At 48.2% G+C, this 25,682-nt stretch overlaps 2 protein-coding genes across 3 annotated transcripts; one reads left to right on the top strand and one right to left on the bottom strand.

Annotated features, from left to right (window-relative positions):
* Positions 1-5,440: 5,440 nt before the first annotated feature.
* On the top strand, positions 5,441-18,731 carry LOC130537842 (sodium/potassium/calcium exchanger 3). The gene is made up of 17 exons (XM_057054929.1): positions 5,441-5,946; positions 9,194-9,313; positions 13,259-13,335; positions 13,421-13,495; positions 13,581-13,665; positions 13,892-13,995; positions 14,071-14,145; positions 14,231-14,256; positions 15,250-15,303; positions 15,388-15,530; positions 15,606-15,760; positions 15,841-16,051; positions 16,182-16,348; positions 16,430-16,544; positions 16,615-16,727; positions 16,801-16,866; positions 16,948-18,731. The coding sequence occupies exons 1-17, from the start codon at positions 5,844-5,846 to the stop codon at positions 17,056-17,058; spliced, it is 1,800 nt and encodes a 599-aa protein (XP_056910909.1). The 5' UTR covers positions 5,441-5,843; the 3' UTR covers positions 17,059-18,731.
* Positions 18,732-18,906: 175 nt separating this feature from the next.
* Positions 18,907-25,019, bottom strand: dpf2 (double PHD fingers 2). 2 transcript variants are annotated; one of them, XM_057054933.1, is made up of 12 exons: positions 24,907-25,019; positions 23,689-23,849; positions 23,303-23,410; positions 22,999-23,174; positions 22,815-22,907; positions 22,658-22,736; positions 22,205-22,246; positions 21,123-21,260; positions 20,897-21,028; positions 20,709-20,821; positions 20,558-20,639; positions 18,907-20,431 (listed from the first exon to the last, which is right to left on the bottom strand). In XM_057054933.1, the coding sequence occupies exons 1-12, from the start codon at positions 24,936-24,938 to the stop codon at positions 20,349-20,351; spliced, it is 1,239 nt and encodes a 412-aa protein (XP_056910913.1). In that variant the 5' UTR covers positions 24,939-25,019; the 3' UTR covers positions 18,907-20,348. The 2 variants fall into 2 exon arrangements, with proteins under 2 accessions (XP_056910913.1, XP_056910914.1); XM_057054934.1 differs by lacking the exon at positions 22,205-22,246.
* Between the last annotated feature and the right edge of the window lie 663 nt (positions 25,020-25,682).

Here is a 25,682-nt window from a genome sequence, read left to right as displayed (position 1 = left end):
CGCGTGTGTGTGTGTGTGTGCATCTCTTACTGTACCTTGCTTTGAATACTTGACAAGCCAGGCTGAAAAGCACTTGCGTTAAAAAAAAAAAAAAAAAAAAAAAGCGGCAATGAAGACTGAGACACTGTATAGCATGTTAGGTGGTGTCTTCTTAGAAATGACCAAAAGTGTATAATATATATTCCCGATAATATAAGTGATCAGTATTATTCTCTGCCAGATGTGTTGGTGCAATGTGTGTGTGTGGTCGGCCGTGACGACGTGGAGCAGAACGAGGGGGGACAGGGAACACGCGGAGGTGCTGTTAGATGCAACTGGAGGCGACGAAAGACCCGGCGCGCTCGTCGCTCTGGGACGTGCGAGTTTAAGAGAAAAGGCTCAACAGAGGGGAAGCGTCACCTTCACAATAGCCTGTAGCCGTTTCCTTCTAACCTCACTTACTGTAGCAGCCATACTGTAGAAGATCTCTGCCAAAACTGCCAAAAAAAAACCAAACAGAGGCAGCGTTTGCATTCAGCCGGCAAACTAGCTTTAGGTGTCCACCTGAGACACCTTAGGGAGACGTCTATCTTGTATTTAAATCCATTTTGTGTCAGCCGGATGTCTCCAGTGTCGACTACTTGTACTATGGCTCATGGGTGTTAGCGGTTAGGACAGTAGGTTCTCTCACCCACTCCTCCCTGATGTGTGTGTGTGTGTGTATCTGTGTAGTTCTTGCACCTTTTTTTTTTTGGTAAAATCTGCACCGGACGCTTCCGCGGAGGATGTCCGAAAAGGAAGTCGGATGAAATCCGCACCCCTCCCCACCTCATGTAACGTTACCTCACCTCTCGTGTGTCCGTGGCCGGCAGTGCCGGCTAACGCGTTTCCAAGGAGACGGACTGCTTCTCCTCAGTGCCAACGAAAGGCCCGGGCAGCGTGCACTGACCTGGGAACTGACGGCGAGCGTGAGGGACGCCAGACGCTCCGCCAGACTCTTTGTTTCCTGTACAGACGTCCTGTTGTAACGTTATTTTTTTGAGTCACTGTGAATACCTGGTACCAGCATATTCAAATACAGTATATCCAGATGAAACGAAGAACCTGAACTGTTCCGTGTTCGTGCGCTGAGCTGCGTCCACCTCCCGACCGCAGGACCGTTGTGCACAGGCGCCTCAGCCGTGACCTTCCGGAGGCCTGTTTTACTGCGTCCTGTGTTGCCCGTTTCAGCCCGCGGGAGGTCGGTCAAAGCATGAGAATGTGCCAAGAGACTTTCAAACCCCCTCCCCTGTATGTGTGTGTGTGTGTGTGCATCTCTTACTGTACCTTGCTTTGAATACTTGACAAGCCAGGCTGAAAAGCACTTGCGTTAAAAAAAAAAAAAAAAAAAAAGCGGCAATGAAGACTGAGACACTGTATAGCATGTTAGGTGGTGTCTTCTTAGAAATGACCAAAAGTGTATAATATATATTCCCGATAATATAAGTGATCAGTATTATTCTCTGCCAGATGTGTTGGTGCAATGTGTGTGTGTGGTCGGCCGTGACGACGTGGAGCAGAACGAGGGGGGACAGGGAACACGCGGAGGTGCTGTTAGATGCAACTGGAGGCGACGAAAGACCCGGCGCGCTCGTCGCTCTGGGACGTGCGAGTTTAAGAGAAAAGGCTCAACGGAGGGGAAGCGTCACCTTCACAATAGCCTGTAGCCGTTTCCTTCTAACCTCACTTACTGTAGCAGCCATACTGTAGAAGATCTCTGCCAAAACTGCCAAAAAAAAACCAAACAGAGGCAGCGTTTGCATTCAGCCGGCAAACTAGCTTTAGGTGTCCACCTGAGACACCTTAGGGAGACGTCTATCTTGTATTTAAATCCATTTTGTGTCAGCCGGATGTCTCCAGTGTCGACTACTTGTACTATGGCTCATGGGTGTTAGCGGTTAGGACAGTAGGTTCTCTCACCCACTCCTCCCTGATGTGTGTGTGTGTGTGTATCTGTGTAGTTCTTGCACTTTTTTTTTTTTGGTAAAATCTGCACCGGACGCTTCCGCGGAGGATGTCCGAAAAGGAAGTCGGATGAAATCCGCACCCCTCCCCACCTCATGTAACGTTACCTCACCTCTCGTGTGTCCGTGGCCGGCAGTGCCGGCTAACGCGTTTCCAAGGAGACGGACTGCTTCTCCTCAGTGCCAACGAAAGGCCCGGGCAGCGTGCACTGACCTGGGAACTGACGGCGAGCGTGAGGGACGCCAGACGCTCCGCCAGACTCTTTGTTTCCTGTACAGACGTCCTGTTGTAACGTTATTTTTTTGAGTCACTGTGAATACCTGGTACCAGCATATTCAAATACAGTATATCCAGATGAAACGAAGAACCTGAACTGTTCCGTGTTCGTGCGCTGAGCTGCGTCCACCTCCCGACCGCAGGACCGTTGTGCACAGGCGCCTCAGCCGTGACCTTCCGGAGGCCTGTTTTACTGCGTCCTGTGTTGCCCGTTTCAGCCCGCGGGAGGTCGGTCAAAGCATGAGAATGTGCCAAGAGACTTTCAAACCCCCTCCCCTGTATGTGTGCGTGTGTGTGTGCGTGCGTGCGTGCGTGTGTGTGTATAAACAGTTATTAATCATGCAACTGTGGATTTACTTGTAGCTGTTTCAAACTCAAAATGTGAACGGGGCAGAGAGGAAAGGCGCCGGGTGAGACGTGTTAGAGCTTCTTGTGTGGGGAAACGATGACGGCCACATGCAGGTGTTTGCTAAATGTGATCATCATTATCTCTTACATATTTAACAAGGTCTTAACCACCATTAGGTACGCCTTAACGAGGGAAACTGGTCTCAGAATGGATGGTCAGACTGGACGCGCTGGTCTTACGTGGAGGCTTATTTACTCTGACTTTGTGCCTACCTGAAAATGTAATGTACGGAGCATAGTGACCTCAGTTGTTTGTCTTTGGTTGCACTTACTGATGTTTTTGTTCTTGGCGGCGGACGGAGGAGAGAGCATCACATCTGGTATTTCACCCACCATAAAGGGATTTTTAAAAAATCCCCTAGAAACGTGTGATCTGATGACGACGACGACGATGATGATGTGTGCTGTTGCCGTGAAACTCACAGATTGTTGATGCAAAGCGATAAATATATGATTTTTGAGAGCAAATTAAAAGGAAAAAGGTGCTGGAAAAAGTCAAGGTCTGAGTCAATGTCTCAGGTGTGTTGGGAGAAAAGAAAGCAGCAGAGTTTGGTGAAAAAGGACCCAATAGATGCTCTATGACAAATAATTGTTTGATTCTTTGCCAACAGTGGAGACAAGGAGGCTGCAGGAGGAGGAGTGGGAAATGGAGCTATTAGAACTTTACAATCTGTGTTTAGATTTGTAAGAAAGCGACTCAAACGTTCCCCCTCCGAGCAGATATCACTCCCCTCATCTTTTATTTGCATGATTCAGCAAATAAAATATTTCCCCAGGAACTGATTCATGTTGCAACTGGGTTCTTGCCATCGCTGGACAGATAATAAACTATTAATAGTGTTTCCCAAAAAAAGCACCAACCGTCAGTTCTGGTGGGAAACATCAGTGTGACAATGTGACGAACTGGCCTGAAGCTGCTGGTTCTGAAGCTCGACACACATCAGCGAACGCAGCTCGGCGGTTTTATGCACTACAGAAATATTATAAAATATCTACTTTTAAACATGGGAACAATTAGAATCGAACTCGAAATGACAAACTGCACTTGCTAGCATGCGAGCTCGCTGATATTTGCACATGTTCACAGTCGGAGCAGGAGCTCTAACGCTTATTAATTAAATAGATTTTCATTTGTTGCTGGCTGGTTGTGATGCGCTGTGGAGGTGAGACGAACCCTGAAAGAGCCCCGTCTCTGAATGCTAGCAGCATGAGGTCACAGCGAGGAGGGACGTCATCCATCGCAGGAACATTTCCCAGGCGTCTGCCCTGTGGGGGGGCTTTTCTAAACACCAGTTGCTGGAAAGTGCTCCGTCTTCTGGGTGCTGACATCAGGGACGTCGGTGTGTGGGGCCCATGTCTTTATTTGGGTCTGGAGTCTCCAGCAGCTGCTGCGCGTCACACGCGGCTGAGGAGCTTCACGCCACTCCGACTGCTGCCTGTCCTGTAAACGCCGAGGCCGCGTGCTGCTGCGTGCGAGTGTTTACATTCACCGGTCGTAAACGCTCGGCCCGTCACACACACACACACACACACACACACACACACACACACTGAGACCCAAAGGTTCTTGTGACATCGTTGCCAACGAGCAGCACGGCCGGAATTAGGCCGATTTTGTTTTGCAAAAGTGCTGTAATGTCATAAATAGCCCATAAATATTTAACCCACAGGCTCCTTCAGCGTTTACAAATGCACAAATTATTTACCCGGAAATAAAACGCCACTAAGTTTCCACGATGTGACAAAATGTGCAGACTGTAAAGTCTGTTAATAAGTAAAAATTCATATAACAGCCGGTACGTTGATGTAGGGCAATGATAAACACGCCAGTCATAAACTCCACTGTTAAATATTAAAGGACGATCACATGTGGGTCCGAGAGAAGGCAAAGAGGTCGTCCCACATTGAAAACATTTTAATGTGGCCTTTTTGACAGTGCAGAGATGGTGGCGCTCTCGGTCATCCAGATTTAACACAACAATTACAATATTTTACACTTGTGTTGAGTGTTGGGAGAGAATTGTGGTTACATAACGGCGGGTTTTCTGCTGGTGAGATACACACACTATCTCTCACTTCTTGGCCGCAACACGCGGAGATGGCGGGCTGATAACAACGCTGTTACCAAGTAAACACTGTAGTGTGATTTGCAAAGGTTTCAGGAGAAGGCTGCACATATTTATAGATCAAACATAACTTCTGTTTGTTTACATGAAAGCAGCTTTCAGGCCTATAAAAGGCTTCCCCGCTACCGCTTTGTCAACCTTACATAAGTAGCTTTACAGAGCTGCAACCGCTGCAGATCCAGCTGGAAATCACCTTTGTTGTTCCTTATTCTTCGGAGAATTGGCTTAATTTGGCTTATATACACTGAAAAGAGGAAATCCTGGGGATAATATGAAGAAGAAAATAACTTTCGGTGGATTCTTTGATCTTTGATCTGAATGCCTTGTGACAGAAAACCACTGTTATAAGCATATATGATAAAACATTTACTAAGCCAAAACTTGTGGCCTGTAATGTCCAAAGAGTGTCCACACTGAAGACACTAAATCCTGGGTTACAGGGTCTTGGGTCCACCCCATACACTGCATCAATTAGCTGAATAAACATAAACCACTTTAGTTTATATCAGTGTGCCATATCGAGCCTTTCGTGCCTCGAAGTGAGTCTCTGCATTGGTCCGAACCTCGGACTGGTACAGGTTACGCGGTTCTGACCTTTTAATGGCAGGGTGGGTTTGTCGCCTCCTGGCGGCGAAGTGGCGGCAGTGCAGGAGGAGTCTAAAGGGGAGAGCAGGAGGAGGCAGAGCTCAGAGAATGTCGCCTCCTGTTGCTGCTCCTCACTGTGGGATCCGCTCTCGACCTTTCAAGCTCCTCACATGACGGCACAACCCCGTTCCAGGCGCTGGCTCGCTATGTTTCACCCGCAGGTTCCGAGGAGCGAAGCGGCCCAGCTCTGAGTCCGGGTCGCGGGGGTTGAGAGACCGACCCGGCGTGGCTCTGGATTTCTTTTTTTTTTAATCCCTGGACACAACTTGACAGACAAGTCGCTGCAATCGCCTGTGGTGCGTTCGGAGGGTTCTTTTTTTTTACGAAAGACATAAGTGTGTATAAGAGCTCAGCAGGTGTGTGTGTGTGTGTGTGTGTTCGGGTGGATATGCGTCCGGCTGAGGAATGAGAGCAGCGGCGAGGACCCGGCGGCCCTTCCAGCGGTTCTGCTGCTGTGGAGTCGGGCTGCTCGCTGTCATCGGGATCAGCCAGCTCCTCCGGGCACCAGGTGAGACACACACCTGCAGACATCACCGGTCCGATCCAGCACGTGCAGTCGATCAAGAATGCGTGTAGATCGAAACGAATTAATGACTGATCTTCTAATTGATCTCCTAAAATGAGACTCACAATAGGAAGGAGCCGCGGAACAGCTTTTGTGGTCATCGGAAGCAATCATCTGGAATTGACTTAAGACACATCCCGTCGAGGAGTGTGAAAATGGCAAATGAAGCCAAAAAGTGTCGTTTTCTCCGAGTCCGTGATGGATGGTGACAGATTGGTCATTACATAAAAGAGTTTAGACAAGGTCCGTGGGGGGTTCACAGATCTGCGCCTGTACATTTACTCCATTTCTCATCATTGTCCCTGAAGGATTTCCACATATATGCTTGTGTTTGTGTGTTTGGATGTCGGACCACGAGGGACTTGTTCTGCTCCGTGGGTCCAGAAATAGATGGACCGGCCAAAAACGGGACTTTTCTCCTGAATCGCCCGCACATTCACCAGTGTTTCCAGCGACTGTCGCCTCCTCCCATCAATGATGGAGCTGACTGGCAGGGTGGTGATTTGGATTTCCAGATTCCCCCCCCCCGAGTTCTCATCAGAACCGCTCGCTCCGGTAATCCGAGCACACCCACGCCGCATCTGGAAAAGGGAAAGTCTCATAACTGACTGGATTTCACTGCAACCCGCACACACACGCACGCACGCACACACACACACACCTGCCTCCAGCTCATTATCCTCTCATCACCTCCGCTGACATGGTCACAGATTGTCACCCACTCCCTCCTCACATGCCTCGGCAGCTGCCACCTCCTCTCTCTCCCTCTCTTTAATCCCCTGCGAGGCCTTAAACCATCGAACATTTCCAATCGTAGTGTTGAGTTTGCATCTGGGTCGTGCTGATGTTGGTCACGGTGCAGCGTGAACGAGCGGCCTCATTAATATTTACGCTTCACCTTTAAACCAGTCAGCCAGAAGAGGGGGTTTTAAAGCGTGTCTGACCTGGTGAAAGGGGGATCTGAAACGCGGGGGGAAGCTGTTTGGGAACAAATCCGCTATCTGAGCAAATAAAGCCAATTAAAAAGATCAAAATATCTGAAACTGCTCGGAACGCACGTCGAGAAGTGGCGCAGTCAACCCCCCCTCGCCATGTTGCGTTTTAACCGTGGTTTCCTGTGTTTGCGGACAGTTCCACTTCCTCTTTGATTGATCCCCGTCGTGTGTTTAAAGCACCGAGGTCCTCTCGAGACGGATCCAGCGGATCTGCCTTTATGGCAGCTCCCTGATCGACTAAAGTCCGAGTTCTGACGGTTTTATGACCCGCAGGAAGGAAGAGTTTCCATTGTGACAGAGAAATGAATGGTGTGTTTAACCTGCAGCGCGAGGCCCCTACCTGGCTAACCGCGCGAGCATGTGACGTGCACGGCTCAGCGGGACACGCGTGTGAATATGGGGCCGCTGGTGGATCCAGGTTCTGCTGGGTGGAGACGTTCTGGAGGTGTAACAGTTGCTAAACTACCTGGATACACAGCGATGTTCCTAAACGCGCAGGTTACTGAGCTGCTGAGTGGTTTTGTTGACAGGCTACTAAAAAAAAGCTTTATTTTATCTTCTCGCAGAAGATTTATGGACCTTTTTTCCCGTCCCAGCCTGTTCCAGCAGGACTCCAGTGGAGGCGTTTAATCTAAACTCACAATGTGGAAGCAGGAAGTGAAAGAAACTAGTTTAAACCTGTTGTATAGAGCAGCCTGGCAGTCTGCTCCAGTGTCCGTTAGCTGTCCACGTGTTCAACGAAAGAGGAACGTGCGCGCCTTTGACGTCTGTGTTTACTGTGTGCGTGCGTCGTACATCTGCTGCAGCACTTTGGGTCACGACCTTAGTGAATCAGCCTCGCCAGTGACCCTGGCCGCAGGACCCGAACAGATCAGACTAAATCACATCATTTCGCTCAAATATTGTTTCGGGTCCTTTGACCGAATTCCTTCGGAGTTGCCTCGGATGCTCCCGGTGTTGCCTGTGATCGGCTGTTTGTGCGCCCGGGGCCTAGATCCGTTTCAGGTGGGATCAGGTGGGTTTGCTGCAACGCGACGCCTGTAAAGTGGAGATCCAAGACCATGAATATCGCCGTAAAGCTTCCTGAGTTGAAGGTTAAAGGTTAAGGATCGGCGTGCCCATCCTGCTGGTCTACCTGAGCAGGTAGATGCTAACAGAAGCCAACAGCTGCTCGTATTTAGCTTTCGTTAACAGCCAGAAGTCATGTGACTACGTCCTGTTTGCCATCATGCTGATTAAATAAAGCCACACTCGTCCACTTTACAGCTGCTGCGGTGGTTTTGGTGTCTCTCTCTTCTCTGTCGGTTTAAATCCCGAATCTCCGAAGAGAAGGAAAATAAAGCGGGAAGCGTCGCAGTCTGAGAACGCTTCACGTGGCTGAAGCCCATTTGAATTTCACACGAGCGGAGCTCCTCTTGATGCCTCGACATGAAAGCCTCCACGTCCCCGCTCTCGTCCGCCGCTGCCCCCGTAAAATGAGCTCATTGAGCTGCGCGACATAGGGGGGGGGGGGGTGGATTGGGGGTCGGGGGGGGGGCAGCCTGGCATTCTGGGAACATTACACGCAGACACCAGCCTGCCTCATAAATAAAAGGATCACGTGTCCCGGAGAGTAATAACCACTTCACTGTCTCCTCAGGCCTGTTTCAAAGACCTGTGGGGGCTGTAATGGAGGCTGCTTCTCTTGTGTAGATGAGGCGGGGGGGGGGGGGGGGGGGGTCCCGAGCTGTAAAACATGAGACCATCACAAAGATTAAGAGATGAAACGCACCGTTAGCTTCCTCCCCGGTGACGTCTCAGGACAGCTGGCGGCAGCACGGACGGACTGACGGGCGCTGTCCTCCCCAGAAACATGAGGCCACATTCTGAGGCGGGGGGGGGTAAAAATAGCTGGGAGATAATCACACCAGCGCAGCGGCGGCGGCGGCTTCCCAAGTGTTTTTTTTTGGATAAATCATCCTCAAGAATTCCTGATGCAGCTGCAGGAGTGACCCCCCCGTCTTTATTCGGCATAAATTTAGCTCATTTCAGTGGAGATAAAAGCCATTATTTAAAAAACAACAGTCACCTCGGGGTCACCTGTCAGGTCAGGGGTCAGGTTCAGTGACAACGAGGGAAGTAGACGTTGTGAACCAGCTCCCAGCACCTTAACCGGCCTATTTGAAGACGTCTTACGGCTGCATTTGCTTTGGCAGAGGGCGAGTCGCCGGAGCTCCGGCCAGATGGGAACGACGGGATGCAGCGTTGGACTCGCAGGCTGATGCAGGAGAAGATGGAGAAGATGGAGAACCAGAGCTGGGACCAGCCCCGAGCAGGTGAGGCCGTGGGCGTCCGCAGACGTGTGATTACACGCCGTGCTCGTCACTGCTCTTTGGTATTTATAGTATTCCGGCTCCCGCCGCCACCTGAGATCCTCCTGCCTTCCAGGCTCCATCCTGCCAGTCAGGAAATGTCCCCCTTTTCCCTGCGGTTCCGGGGCCGATTAACAGGCCTGCTGCTGTCGGGAGCCGCATCCATCACAGAGGACAGTTTTATCATGACAAAATTCAGATCGGAGGGGTCGCTGTCTTGTTGTGGGGAGGGAGGACGCACAGTTGTGTGTCTTTAGGTGGTTTGCATTTGCTCCGGGGATGTGTTAATATTCCCGCAGCTCAGCGCCGCAGTTTCAGCTTTATTGTGTCGGTAATTTATGCAGATTATGTTCTGCTAATAATGCATCATGCAAATGGGCAGCTCGAGGACGCTCCGCGGGCTGGAGCGAGCGCTGATGGTGCGGCTGCGTGTGCGAAACTTTCAGTTGTGTCGTCCCGCGTGCGGCTGCTTTTGTTGTCGCCCTCTCGGTCGGGAAACAACAGCTCCCCCGCGAGCTCCTTTCGTGGTGCCCTTAACCTTTATTAGTTCCCGGCTTGCGAGCAGATCTTCCTCATAACCTCTCATGGAGACACAAGTGCACTACAGGGCAAACACTTGACTGGGGAGGAGGGGGGAACCGCAGCGGGCCGCCGCGCTGCCCCCTTCCTCAGCGGGCCGTCTGACAGTGATTGCGTAATCTGCGGTGTGATTAAGAAGGCCGGCCTGGACCTCGGGGGGACGTTATCTTAGAGACTGGTGGCCTCCAGACTCTTCTCTTCCCCCTCTCATCGTTCTGCTGCTGCACAAGATGGAGACGGCACACCTCGCCAGCGTTGCCATGGTTGCCAGGCAACTGAATGCTAAATTTTGAAACCCAGACAAATGTCTATTTCAGGCGTCAAAAGTGCAAAGCAAAGTCCTAAAAATAGTGTGTGTGTGTGTGTGTGTGTGTGTGTGGGAGGGGGGGGGGGGTGCAGTCAGGAGCAAAGGGATCCAGATGGTGAAACCGAAGGGACAAGATGTGTTTCTTCAAAGCCTGTTGCGTTGTTTCTTTACTCTGGCAGCAGGTCGTCAGCTTGAAATAGTTTTGTTTTCCGCAGTTTTTTGGGGTGAAAGTTGAGCTGACAATCTGACGGAGTCCGTGTCCAAGCAGGTGGAAAATCACGTCATGGGTGGTGCTGCTCGTGTGCCCATCGTCTGCCCCCCCCCCCCCCACACACACACCCACCTTCTTCCTGCATCACACCAAGAAACTGTCAGAAACATCAACCAGCCGCGAGTGTCTATTGATAGATTTTGCAGTTCGCTGTCAAAGGGGGGGCACAAACCCCCCCGAGGGAGGATGATCAGTGACGCAGCGACCTGATCGGTGGCGCTGATCGGTCCGTTCAGACTGGGAACCATTAATGACACGGACCGGGGCTGTGGCCTCACCTGTTGGCGTGACTGATGCAGCACTGGAGCCAACGGCGGGTTTCCATCGACTCGATGTCACGTGATGCGTTTATCGACCGGAGGCGCTTGATGCGTTTTGAAGCTCATTTCATCTGAGCCACATTGAAAAACGCCTCAAAGGGAAGCAAATCAAAGCGCAAAAGCTTGATTGAATTTACATTAAACACCTGGATGAAATATTTATTTTTCAATTCCTCATGAAAAATGCAGACACAACGTGCACGCACGTGTGTGTGTGTGTGTTAGTGTGTGTGTGTGTGTGTTCTGTCCTCTGGAGAAGCTCTAGCGTGCCAGTCGATAGCGTGGTTTGACTCCAGGACCCCCCCAGATCGCCAGGTCAATAACATTATTGTGCGCCGCCCCTTCGTTTAGCTCCTCTGATTGACTGGTGGAGACTTCAGCCCGTCAAATCAGAACCACTTTCACTCCCACGGGTCTCAGTTCTAATGGAAAATAAGAAAAACCTGAGGGGTTGGATGAGAACAGGTCCTCCTGCAGCATGAACACGTCTGTCGTGCCGCGCCGCTGCACGTTTGCAGCACGAAGAGCTCATTTCCTGATGTGAACGGAGCTCCGCGCTGCAGCTGGACCCTCTTTATGATCGCCCCCCCGCTGTGCACGCTCCTCGCTGCGGGGTCAGAGTTCCGTGCCATAAACACGAGCCGTAATCTGCACAGTTACTGACCCTGGGACTCCAGTTTTGCGGGCTGGCGTGTCAGACAGAACCGGATCAGAGGGGACTCTGGTCTGGTGGTGCTGGAGGACGGTGACCTGCTGCTAACGTCCACTGAGACCTGCAAAACTGCTGACTGGACGCAACTGGACTGGGCCCTCCTGCAGGAAGCTGCAGATGTGGGATCGTCTTTTTGAGTTTGAAGAGTCTTGGGAAGGACATTCCTGTCTAGCAGCCATCAGCAAACCAGTGAACTCTTTCTGCCTCACCCCCCACCCCCCCTCACCCTCCCATCCAGCTCTGCCAGACCTCTCCTGAGGGTTTTGCAGGGAAAAATAAATATTTTTAGAAATCTCCATCCAAGGCTGCTGTCACTTCTTTTCCTTTTTCCATTTTATCTAAACCCTGGGAAACTCGTACTCACCTCCCCCTTTCTCACTGCTCAGGCAATTGACTTCCTACTGCCACCCTCGAAAAAAAAAAAAAATCAGCCCCCAGGGGGAAGGTCGTCATAGCAACAGCCTTTACTACAGCGACTCCTAAAAGCATCCATCCCAGCTACATGTCGCAGCCTGGCACTTTCAGCCACAGGAGAACCTGAGCGTGGGGAGGAGAGGAGGGAAAGTTTCCAGCCTGGATTTATGTAGGAATGGTGATATGGGTGAGGAAGGAAGTGGCCAGCGTTCAGGAACTCCCCCCTACCCCACCCCCCGCCCCCAGGCTGGTGCACGTGGCAGCGCTGCCATGTCACACGCGTCTAAACATCACCGCGCAAACATTTACATTTGCTAACCGAGCACAGCCGATCCATCGCCCACTCAGCTGGACCATCTGTCCTCCTCCATCAGTCACAGACGCCGGTGCAAACGCCCGAGCACCACAGCCTGTTTGTGGGGTGGATGAAGCCAGACGCCGGCCTCAGTGGTGTGGAAAGCTCCCATCTCCAGGATAGTTAATAAACTGATTCAGCGTTGGAGATAAAGGTGTAATGTTTGCTGGTAGCAGCAGAGGTGCCAGGACACCTTCAGAGCAATGCCGAGGTGCCCTTGAGCAAGGCACCGAATCCTCAGCTAGGCCCCAGTGATGAGCTGGCCACTCGTCCAGCGTGCATCCTGCCTACGCCCGCGTGCAGCCGGGACGGGTGGTTTATTTTCCTCTCAGGGACAATAAACATTCCATAAATGTCGTATTTGCGCATTAAAAAAACACGTGTTGTTTGGATAATGGTGCATAAGTGAGGAGATAGTGCTGACAGAATCTGAAGCTGGAACCACCGTTGCTATTTTCATCCCCGCAGCCTGTTTCCAGTGTGCACGGTGGCGGCTGCGCTGCGCTCATTGTGCGCCCGCCGACCCTCAGTTGTCTCTCAGCAGAGCGGCTATTAATAGCCGCGAGCTCCTCTCTAGTTTAAATTCAGCCAGCTCGGCTCAGAGTTGTAAATTGGAGCCGCACCGCGCTCTCCAGCCTCTGTTCTGCCGTGTCAAGGGAACGGAAGACAAAGCCGTCATTAACAGCCCCCCCTCCCCATCTCTCTCACACTTGAGGTCGGACAGGAAGAGGATAAACTGTTCACTTCCTGTCTCACTCTCTGAATGAAAGACAGGCCAGAGGTTACAATGAGGATGGCCTAGGTGGGATTCTATTTCTGATGTTACTGATCTAAAATAAAAAATGACAACCTAAAAGAAGAAGAAGAATAAAAGGAAGTTAAAAACTTCATCTCGTTGCTCGTGTGTTTTAATCTGGGGAGCTGATGAACGCCATGTTTATGTGTTCACAGCCATCCATGAGTTCCCGGAGGACATCTTCACCAAGGAGCAGAGGAAGAATGGAGCTGTGGTTCTGCATACACTCTGTGTGAGTCTTCACACACGATACCTGTGTAAAAATGTGTGTGAAAAGTGTGTCACAAAAAGGAGCAACGTGCCTCTCCGCTCTCTAGGCCATCTACATGTTCTACGCTCTGGCCATCGTCTGCGATGACTACTTTGTGCCCTCTCTTGAGAAAATATCTGAGGTTGGGGAACTGCCTGATCATTCTATCTGCGTTTGATGGAATTTTGGGTTCATGTAGTGTTTACTTTTTGCCGTCATTCTTTCAGAACCTGCAGCTGAGCGAAGATGTTGCCGGGGCAACATTTATGGCTGCAGGAAGCTCTGCTCCAGAGCTTTTTACTTCACTCATTGGTTAGTAGCCGAGCCAATCAGGAAGTAACAGAATTTTCCAGCAGTTTTGTGAAACCATCGTTTTATGGCGGAGACGTTTCACCTTAAATCCTTTGCAGTGCGTAAATCCACCAGTAGATGTCACCAAAACTCAAATTACAACTTAAAACTTGCTTTTATTCTGTTATGTCTCACCATCTCCATGGAGTCGTGTTTCTTGACTTCCTCCTTTTCCACTTACCCACAGGTGTTTTCATCACCAAAGGAGACGTCGGCGTGGGCACCATCGTCGGCTCAGCCGTCTTCAACATCCTGGTCATCATCGGCCTGAGTGGCATCTTTGCAGGGCAGGTAGAACAAACGTCAACCAGCACGCATACGTAATTCCTGAGAGAACGGCCACACAGCTCTCCTCCCTCTCCGCAGACCATTACTCTGACATGGTGGTCCCTCTTCAGAGACTCTTCCTACTACATCCTTTCTGTTCTCACTCTCATTATGGTCAGTTTCGTCCTGCCAAACAAGGCTCTCAAGTCTTTAATGCTCAATGTTATTAGCCTGATGGTTTGATCTTTTTTTCTTTTAGGTTATCTATGACGCCACCGTCGTCTGGTGAGTTCACGCCTTAAATTCTTTACGGTGACCTCTAAAGATGATGTCGTTTTGGTGCTGTTTTTAGGCTTAGATAAAGCCCGTGGTTATGACCTGGACCAGTACAGATGAAAGAGGCGGTTTTAGACATGGCTGAGTGGGTTGATTAGGGATGCTGATTGATTGTGTCGAGTGCCTTCAAGAGAGGACAAATCCATAGAACCAGTCACATCATGCCGATATGACTTGTATGAAGGTAGTAAACATATGATTGGACAATTTACGAAGCAAAATGTGTTTAAAATGAGAATTTTCTCTGCATCAGGCTGTAGCTATTTTAATATATTGGAGGTGAAGATTCGATCCGTATTGACACTCATCATTCAGCCCTTTTCTGTCTCCATTCAGTGTCATCAACTCCTCCAGCCCCTGTTATTACCTGTTATTACCATCACAAAGTGCATCAACGAGGTCAAGAACCTCCATCTACTGTGGAGGTTCTAAAGTGGATTTAGTCACTGATTTGAGCATTTAAGTTTCAGTTACTGGCATCAAAGTGATTCAACGTGGAAATTGTTGGTCAGCTCTTCTTATCAGTCAGGAGTGCAACAAGTTGTTTTTTTAGGAATTCTCTTAACCAATTTATTGTTGATTTTATGATGCTGACTGGGGAAAAGCAGGATTTCACATTAAAATCTGGTTAAAATGGACATTGTTCCATAAAAGCTTGGTGCATCAACAATTATTTGTTTTATTTGCAAAGTCAATATTATAGACTGTGATTTAATATTAAAGTACTGTAGTTGCAATTTGCTTATTGTTTTAATGACCAATACAGGTGTAACAGCACCACCTTGTGGCCAGAAATTGTAATGATTTTTATTCTAAAATTAACTTACATTTTCAAAATTTACTGAGAATTTATAGAGTTAAATATAGATTCATGATGTCTCTGAAGTGATGATCTGATTTGATGGGTGTGAAATGAAGGATGCACGTTTTTGTCTGGTTCAGGTGGGAGTCGCTGCTCCTCATGACCATGTATGGAATCTACATCGTCATCATGAAGTAGGTTTAGACCTGGTCAACATCGCTTCACAGGTGGAGGTGATTGGAAGTGTTAGCAAACCCCGTATTCCTGGTTGGCCGCAGGTTCAACTCCCAGCTTCTGGTGTTTGTGACGCGTCAGTTCAGGAGCGTGAAGCCGCGTTGTTCCAGGTCAGAGGATGGCAGGGAGGACAAGATGGTAGAGGAGGCCTCTGCTTGCAACACCTCTATGGTTCTCCTCAACAAAGGTCAGGGCCGACGGTTGAACGGTCGCGCTGCGTCGATTCCACATTGCTGGGGAAGATTTAAGATGGTGTTCACAGGTCAGGAGCCTCCTCCGGTCGTGATGGTGGACGAGCTTCTCATCCTCAACCCCCACAAGCTGTCCTTCTCAGAGGCCAGCATGCGCATCATGATCACACCGCACTTCTCCCCCCGCACCCGCCTCTCCATGGCAGGACGCATGGTCATCAGTGAGGTATTGGCTAAAATAGACACACACACACACACACACACATGGTGAGAGAGCTGCGAGCTAGCAAACGTGTCGTCTTGCAGAGACAGAGGCTCATCCAGAGAAAGAACCAGGTAGACGGTGGCGCCGAGCCCGGGTCCAACAGCCTGAAGAGAACCAGCTCCTGCGGCCTGGAGAATGGAGGCAGAGGACCCAGTGAGGATGCAGAGTCGGGGGGCAACCCAGGAGCCCAGATGTGCCAGGCTGAGGAGGAGGAGGATGAAGATGGGATATTCAGTCCTGTCCACATACCAGGTGACAGAGCTGCACCCACAAATCTGTGTGGGGATTTTAGGGGCTAAGATCAAGAAAAGCTTCCAGGGCACCATCTGGTGGAGGGCTGCAGTAAAGGAACAAGAGAGTTTAAAAGTCCTGCTCTGTGCAGGTGGCTGCCGCGCACGTGTGAAGTGGGTGATCACGTGGCCTCTGGGCCTCCTGCTCTACTGCACCGTGCCAAACTGCATCCGGCCCCGCTGGCACCGCTGGTTCATGGCTACCTTTGTGGCCTCCACCCTGTGGATCGCCGTCTTCTCCTACCTCATGGTGTGGATGGTAAGGACCGCGCTGGGACCAGGCCAGAACCGTTCTCGGGTGGCTTCTCTTCTAGCGACCGACCATTTCCTGACATTGCAGGTCACCATCATCAGCCACACTTTAGACATCCCAGATTACATCATGGGCATCACCTTCCTGGCAGCGGGGACCAGCGTCCCGGACTGCATGGCCAGTCTGATTGTAGCCCGACAAGGTAACCACCCTCCGTCGCCGTTGATCACGCCTGTTCTCCCTTTCATTCCTCTTCTCTCGCTCCTCATCAGGCATGGGAGACATGGCTGTGTCCAACTCCATAGGGAGCAACATCTTTGACATCCTGTTGGGTCTGGGCTTCCCCTGGGCTCTGCGTACCCTCCTGGTGGACCACGGTTCCTCGGTACGTCTCCTACCATCGCTCCCCTGGTTCTGGTTGCAGGATGGTGACTCCTCCTTCTTTTTTCACCACACAGATTTTCATTAACAATAAAGGACTGGTGTACTCCGTCATCCTGCTGCTGGCGTCTGTCTTCCTGACGGTGAGGAGACGTCGGATCAAACTCCTCATTGTCCACTTAATGATAATTAATGCTCATTTAAGTTTATTCTCCTGCTTTCAGGTGCTGAGTGTTCACCTCAACCACTGGAGGCTGGATCGCCGGTTGGGCCTGGGCCTCTTGTTCCTCTACGCCATCTTCCTGCTCTGCTCCATCCTCTTTGGGCAGATGTGAGGTCAAAAGTTTAAGACCCGTCAGACGTGACGCCCTGTTCCCCAAACGTCCTCTTTTCCTGAAGCCAAAACAGTGTCGCATCGTTGTCACGTTCCCTGTGAGGAGTCTGTGTCACCTCTGTAGGGTTTACTGGTGTGACACAAATACGCCCGGAGGTCTGTTCTGTATCGTCTGATGCTTTTAGGGAGTGTTGTGAGAGCGTAACAGCAGATAATAGCGGTCTGGTACTCTTGTCTAACATGATGTGACTGTGTTGCTGTACTGTAATTAAAAGTGCTAAAAATACATGCAAATAATCTTTTGCTATAAGCTTTAGGGAGTCTGTCTGTGAAATCTTTTGCATAGCCACGTTAGCTTAGCAGCCAGTTAGCACAAAAGGGAAAAAAAAAATCTCAAATGCTTGATAAAAATAAGATTAAGAGGAATTGTGTTTTGCTGTTTTGTCAAAGCAATAAGTCAGTAGGTTTTAGATTATTACGCAAGCTATGAATTGTGTCGTCTGAAAACACACGTTGAGTGGTTATTTATTTATTTATATTTGTAATGTTGTCAAACCTGCTGCAGTACAAGGTTTTTTTTTACAGTTTGACTAAGTTATTGCTTGCAGATTACACAGAGACGCCTGCTTTATTATTTTTTTCTTATCACTGTTTCAGACAGATTGATATGATCCATAAAACTATTATCAGTGCTTGTCAATTGCAGAGGGACAAATATGCGAGGCCTAGTGGGCGGGGCCTGGGATCTTACCACGTGTCACCACCAGGGGGCGGAGGCTTCGCCATGCGTCCTTAACAACTGGGCGTGGCTACACATAAGTGGGTGTGGCCCTGAACGCGGACATGAACTGTTAATGGAGTGGACACTAATTGCATAATTTCAAACATCTTTGCTCCCCCACTAAAAATGTAGTTTTAATCTCAGTTTAGGACATTTGCTTTAGATTTTAGGAATTGGTAGGCTGTTTGTTTTGAATGTAAACTTTTTGCTGACCGAGCTGTTAAATGTGAAACGTGCGTTCGGACGGAGCAGAGCAGGCGTTTGTTTCTCACCACTTTTAGCACAATATCAAGATTTCACCTCACTGCTTAAACACGAGTGCTGCCAAAACTATCACGCTTCTGTAAATCGAGCGATGTTTCTATTGTTTTTAATACTTTGTTCCTTCTGGTGTGAAATGTTTCTGAGAACTGAAGCATTATTTAAATGGGAGAACTTTCGGAGGGATTTGAAGGTTGTTTCACCACAGGGAGTTAGGCAACCCTAATCTACTTGACATGTTTTACTAAGAATGAATGTCCAATCATGACTAGCTTTTTGGCGTTATTGATCTAGACCTCTGAAGTATTGAAATAGAATGTTTTAGACAGGCGAAGCACTTAATTTGGCTGTTTGTGAAAGGCTCAAATATTCCAATGTGAATGTACACACCTGTGGAGCCGCTGCAGTGTTCTCTGGTTTCTTTACGCTTTTCAGTCTACTTGGTGAAGTCTGTTTATTCACAGAGCAGAAGAAATATTTTATAATGCTCATGATTGTAATGTTTTAGTGGTAACGGCATTTTTCCATCTTGAAATGTTCTTTCTAGCCTCGTAAATACTTTGATCAGATCAAAATTTGACAGCTGTAAGATGCACCATAAATTAGTGTAAATAAATTATGTTGAGATTTTAGCAACATTTTCTGGACTTTTCTTTGCCAACTATGAACTTGCTGCTCGAATCTTGTAGTCATGGTAACAGGAAACATCGGCATCTGACCGGTGGAATTTCCAGCCCAACCCTTGTTTAAAAGTTTAATTAAGAGTGTAGAGCCAAATATTGGAAAATAAGGACGGACAAAAACATCTTCGGGTTATAGTGCTTTGTGTTTTTATTTTCCCACATTTCAAACAATAAAACACTGTGTGACCCCAAATGAAAACCGGCCAGTGGCGAATTCACTCGCCGAGTAAACCAGTGATCCCAGTCTCTCTCCCAGAGCATTCATCTCTCCATAAACACTGACTGACTGGATTTCCCTCTCCGGCAGCCTGGATCCATTACCAACAACCCCCGCCAGCACCAAGGAAGCGCCTCAACGCGCCTCTCCAACACATCATGTTTTTTGCTTTGAAGCGGATCACAGGATCCTAAAATAAAGCACCCGAACCGCGAAGAGGGGATTTCAACACGCTCTAGTCACCAGCATCTCTAAGGAACTAACTGAAGAGAAGAAAACAAACTGATATAATGCTTTAGTAACGTTAGTCAGCTGACAGTTACCGTCGTCCACCTGACCTCCAGATAATGCAAGAAGGGACTGAGCCTGTGGACGAGGAGAGTAGCCGGTGGCCGACGCAGGTGCTGCAGCCACTTCCTCCTTTCAATCAAACGCCTCAAACACCGCTTCAGTCTGAGGTAAAACAACAGCCACACTTTCTTTTCAACTTGCCGCAGAGGGGAACTATTGCATAATTCGTCTATGGAAGCAGTAGCAAAAGAGGTTTCCTCCGTTTACGCGTTATATTTATACAACGGGAGGCCACTGAGGGACATTTAGAGTATGGATGTGTGCCCACTCAGGGACTCCGCACTCATCATCCCAGCTTATCACTGGAGCTCTGTCATATGGCTTCAACAACAGCCAGTGTCCATCTGCAAACTCCATTATATTAAAAACTTCTAATTGCATCACAATCACAATATATATATTAGATATGGGTCAAGATATGCAAACTGCTAGAACACAGCATTTGTTTTTTTCCTTATTTTCCCTTTACTTGCCTGACAAGACAAACAATTTTCCTGTTAATTTGCCTGAAATCGTTGAACATCAGCATCAGGGATGAATTTAGAGGTCGAAGCACCCGAATAAATCAGCGAGTCCGAAAGGTGTGAAATTGATGAGTGAAAGACTCACCTATCATCCTATTCTGTATCTACTCCACATGGTTACATACCATAGAAATATATAAAAATTACAAAAATCTCTTTAATAACAAGAAAGCACAGGCATGCTACTGGACTTTAAACTCTATATCTGCTCTATTGAAATCAGAACAATGCAGGAGAGAAGGTTTTAGCAACTTGTGCAGCCGTTTGTGTAGAAAACATCGACAGGAAGTAGGATTTTGGCTATATTTGCTGTGACAGAAGGAATAAACATAGAAGGTGGGGCCTTAATATACCAGTCTGGTGGGAGAGACCTCCCCGTCTCTCCTGCTGGTGGTCAGCAGAGTTGCTGTAAATGATAAACTAGATGCTGCCTGGACGGGTTGACTGATGAGTATGCGTAGGCGCGGGTGGTCATCACGATGGTGGGGCGTTTTGGTTCTGGTATATGGACGCCTTGTCTTTCAAGAGGTCCAGACATAGATGACAGCTCCAACTCCCTGATAGGCAGAACATCACACAATTACCTCCCAACCCATCTGCTCCCAACTTTATCGACAAACAAATCAAGTCGGCGGGTGATGATTGACGGATCTGTGGGAGCGGCTGTCAGAGATGCAACGTACCCTCCGGTGGTTCGGACATGGGGGGGTTGAGGCAGTACATGTGGTATCCTCTGTCGCAGTCGTCACAGAACAGGAGCTGGTCCTGGAAGAGCACAACAGATGTCAGCTCTGAAGCCACGGCACCGCTGAGGGTCAGCTAAGGTCAACTCACGTCGTTCTCCGAGGTTCCGCACATGTTGCAGCACTTGCACTCTATGCACTGCCAGCGGTACGTCTTCACGGCCGCCATCATTATGGGGGTGAACTGCAGGCAGGATGGGTGGCCTGCACACAGAAAGGGGCATTTAGAGCCACAAAGACCCCGCGCTTTCGGTTTTACCTCAGCGGAGGCGAACGCACCCGAGCGCCCGCAGTCGGAGCAGGACACCAGCTCTTCTGATTGGCCGGTCTTGTGGTTGGTTTTGGAGTCGCCCAAGCAGAAGTCACAGTAATTATTGGGCAATGCGATACCATCTGGACCTTTCTTTGGAGCTGCAAAATGAAGGTTTTGGAGCATTTGTCTTTAGTTCTGCATCAAATACAACAATTAAAGGGTAAATTCTGACAACAGGGGGAAAACTCCTACTTTTCGGCTCATCAGGCAGAGGCAGGGCAGGCTCGCTGACCTCCATCTCATCCTTGTCCTCGCCCTCCTCCTCGGCCAGGTGGGAGTGGGCGTAATGGTAACTGAGGCCAGGGCGGTTTTTGTAGCGCTTCCCACAGACTGCCACCAGAATCAGGAGACACAGCATGAACAAAGACAAAAACTAAGGTAGATTAACAGAAAAAAAGGCTCAAGAAATATCGACCAGTTCTAATTTTGGTGATCTTGTGTGCTTTTATTTATAACCAACACTGTAGATTAGTGGAAAATGAAGGTAATACTTTCCTTTTAAAAAAAAAAAAAAAGTTCAGTATTAACTGACTAAATGTATAATAATATGGTAGAGTAAAGCCAATAGTGTCCCTAACATTTACTATACTCGGAACAGTGTTTCTGATGTATTAACCGTTAATAATGAAATAAAGCAAGCCTGGGGGGTCGTTAAGGGCATTTTCTGACTCTAAGAAAGACAAAGTTGCCACTGTGTGCTCCCAATGTCACAGGAGGGTGTGAGGTTTGTCATCACACCCAGAGCTAAAACTCTTCTTTCACTTCTCATTATCATTTCCGTACCATTGCTGGTTTTGAGGAACGTAGTTTGGAACATTCCAAGTGTTAAGTGAGGTGTCAAAAGAAAAAATTAAAACGATTGCCCTCAACATAAAAAAAAGGTTTTTAATGAAACTTTAAAATAAAACAAGTTTTAAATCACCGGAGACCTTAACAGGGTGCAGAGGTGAAGAATGTCACGTGCTGGCGTGTAGTAGCGACTCAAAAGACAAAACACAGCAGCAATCGGAGGACAGGCTGAGCAACACATCCTTTCCTTTCTGGCACACAGAGACTCTTTTGTGGATGAATCAGTGGAACAGTTCATCACGGTGCACGATCTCGACATTTTCTAAATCTAGTTCAGATTTACGCTAAACTGTGCAGCGTAAAATGTGAAAAATGCGACGTGAACTACACAAATCTACTGTCTGATGCAGATGGAAAAACCAAACCAGGCAGTGGGGACAAAAAGACACAGCAGAGTGGAGTAAAAGGGAATGAGAGAAATATACCTCTTTCAGAAGGTTTTGAAATATGCTTTTGTTTGATAGTGTCTGAAAGAGAGAAGGAGAAGAGAGCATAGGCAGAGAAACTGGCTCGCAGACTGACAGAGGAGCAGTCAGTCAGCTACGCCCTAATGAGAACTGCAGCTGAAAGTGGAAATGCTACACAAAAGAGGAAAAGGACACATTAAGCAATACAGATGCAGTAACAAAGAGGCTGAAGAACCACTTCTCTCTTCTGCTGGGGGACAGATTTACAGTCAAAGAAACGTCTTACATCGAAATGATAAATTAATGAGCCCCCGCTCGCTCTACAAGCATTAGCATTTCTAAGAAGAGAGCAGAAAGACGATGATATGCTCGTCAGAGAGAGGGTGAAATACGGGGAGGTTACAATGGGGACTCTTTCTTGATTTAATTACAAACACAACTGTAGAAGGAGGTTAATGTGGCAGGACTCACTGTCACAGGCGTAGGGCTTGTCCCTGTCCTCCAGCGCCGCTGCATCCAGCTTCTTCCGGGTGCTGCCGACTCCTCGACCCTGTTCGTGGAGCCCGAGTCCATTAACGAACCTCGGCAGACTTTTAGTAATATATACTTAAAATTATCAAGAGACTACCTTCCCCTTCCCTTTGCCCCGCCTTTTAGGTGTGTCTTCCTCATAGTCTTCATCATCTAGGTCATCTAGGAAGTCGTCTGGCTCTAGGATCCTCTGTAATGACACAAAGGCACAATGAACAAATGAGACAAATACCTTGAGGGTCAATTCCTTTTCTTCACCTCCGTATGCTGACAACATGAACCTTTCTGACGCGAGTGGCAGCACTGAGGCTTCCAGTGTAATCACTCTGGTTTGAATCCTCCTCAGACCCTCGAAGATCCGCAGCCGTCCGCTTTTCAAACGAGTCGCTCTTCAGTAAGGCCTCCAAGCTACTGCCGTCCGCCGACAACACGTCTTTCTTTAGTCCAATGTCGAGCTCTGAAAATTAAACCAGGGTAAACTAAACATAAACATCAGACGGTTATGACGAACGGGAGCATTGTAATCGCCCGAAAACTGCAGGAGGGCTTTTTTATTCTGTCGTGCTAAAATGGAGAGCAAGGTACCTGACTTGACTGGAGGGAAGATCAGCCGGGGGTCCTCTGGAGGATGACAGCGCCGTTTCTTTCTCCACCTCCTGGCTGGGTAGGTGTAGAGTTGCCCTGGAGCCATGCCTGAGAGGTGTCATAACACATCCCTCAGTTTGAAATTATTTTTTTAAGCACCAATTTGGAAGTTTTTATTAAGAAAACTACTGGGAAAAATGTTGTTTTTAAAAAAAAAAATTAAAATGTATAAGCAAAGTATTACCAGCTCTAGTAATAAGGGTCTTATTTTTAAATTGGAGTCAAAGGTAAGTAAAACAATATTGTAAGTGACCTCACCAACCAGGATGTTCTTCCACATAATTTAACCCTCCCCCCCAGTCATCCTACACATTTGTGCCTCTCACCTGGGCCCCTGTGCCTCTTCTCCATCCAAATGTAGCAGTTGCTCTGGGCCACACCGGTCTGAGAGTCAAGAAAAGGCATCCGGACGCTTCTCTCAGCACAGAGTCGAGCGTTGTAGTTGTGACACTGCTCCATGGCGTCCCTGTAGTACTGCTCTCCCAGCCTGACCACACGAGAAACACGTCAGTCCCAAAGAAAAATACAGTTCTTCACTGCGCCGACAATGTAGAAAATCATTCAGGAATGTGGGATAGTAACTCAAAAACAAAGGGAGGAAAAATCGCCCCCGGATATGACGTGTTTTAGTCGGAAGTGAGTCTCGCGTTTTTAAGCTCATCAGAAAGGCGACAGTTATGCTTCTGTAACCCATAAAGATGATAATGTGGTTTATATTGAGGTTTGTCAAGATGATGCTGAGGGAAAAGAGCTCTGCAGTGGAAAAAGGAGAAAGTTATATTCGCATTCAGCAGAAACGCAAACTCGGAATCATTAATAAAAGTCGAATAAAGTGACGCCCTGAATGGAAGTTAAGAGAATGACCATCTCTGGTCGTCATAACTGTATTCAAATGACCAAACACAGCTCTTTAGCCGATATATTTTCGCAAGAATTGCGGTTACTGTACAACTTCTGTTTTTAGCCGTTATAGCGGAGCGGGATGAAGCGGAAGACCGTTTTATCGCGATGACTTTGACACAAAACTTTTTAGGTCACATTTGGATAGAGTCAATGGCAACAACCTGCCACCTTAATATAAATCTTATGAAATTAAAGTCTGGCCTTTCCTCCATACTTGACGTGTTTACCATAAGTTCCGCCTGAGCTAACTGCGTTAGTCTCATTAGCTAGTTAGCGTGCGTTGGTTCGCGCCGCCTAGCCGAGCCATTTACGACAATAGCGCTACATTAGCTATATGGACAGGAGGAAATAACGAGATAAATTTGAGTCAACGACTTGTGTCACTATGGTGTAAATAACGTACAGTTAGAGAGCCAAGATTCATTATTCGGAGACGTCAACTGCGTGTCCGCTAACTTACTCTTCCATTCCAGGATGTGAAACAGACACGGCGGTCTCACTGCGCTAGCCAACCGTATTAAAAGTACAAACTATTGCTAAGCTAACGCTGTGTACAACCGAGGTTTCTATTTTAACCGTTTAGCGAGAGCGGCCTTCGTCGGGTAGCCGGGGGTAAAGTAACAGAGAAGTCAAATACTTACAGTTTGACAACATTCTCAACAACAGCTGCCATCTTGCTTCATTACTCGGGGCAAGTGGACGCCGGTAAATCCGCCCGCTGTCAGGACTGGTAGGCGGAAGGCGCAGCGTAGCGCCACCTCTCGGTCATCTGTGGTATTACCGCATTTCGATGGTATACTACTGGGAGCTGTGGTGATTTGAAAACTACATAAACGTGTAACTAAACGTCGCATTATATATAATTAATAAATAAATATATTTATATTGAACTGTATAGTCTAAATAAAAAAGGTGTCTCTGTTATTTTTCTATTCTAAAGTCTACAGGATGATGCACACCCAGACGCATTTAAATACATTAGAGTTCCGTTGACATTTCAACTTTATATTTAATTCTAGTTCTTTCCAGCCAGCTTCAATCTTTGTGTTCTACCCACAATCCTTCCTCATAAATTGCTTTTATATTATCCTGCTCATTTTCTGGGGCCATGGCCACCAGCCCGTACCCTCTTCAGGGTTCAGAGTCTTTCAGCTTCCACATGGGCCTTTAACCAGTATACTACTCAGTCCCAGTGCTCCCAGCACCCACTGATTCATCGCAGAACCACTGCATGTTAGTTCTACTTGATCACCTTTGACCTAATTTGAAGAAAGATGGATTATTTATTCATTCTTGATGGCAGCATTGGTACTGCTCTCTTTCCCATACCCTCTACTACCATAAATGTCTGTTGGCTACCATGTGGGAGCACACACTATTTATTTTTATGTTGGGTCAACACATTCCTCTGAAAAAA

Source organism: Takifugu flavidus, chromosome 14, assembly GCF_003711565.1.
Source record: "Takifugu flavidus isolate HTHZ2018 chromosome 14, ASM371156v2, whole genome shotgun sequence".
Taxonomy (NCBI): Eukaryota; Metazoa; Chordata; class Actinopteri; order Tetraodontiformes; family Tetraodontidae; genus Takifugu; species Takifugu flavidus.
Note: the sequence above shows the minus strand (reverse complement) of the source record. Positions and strands in the feature narration are given on the sequence as shown.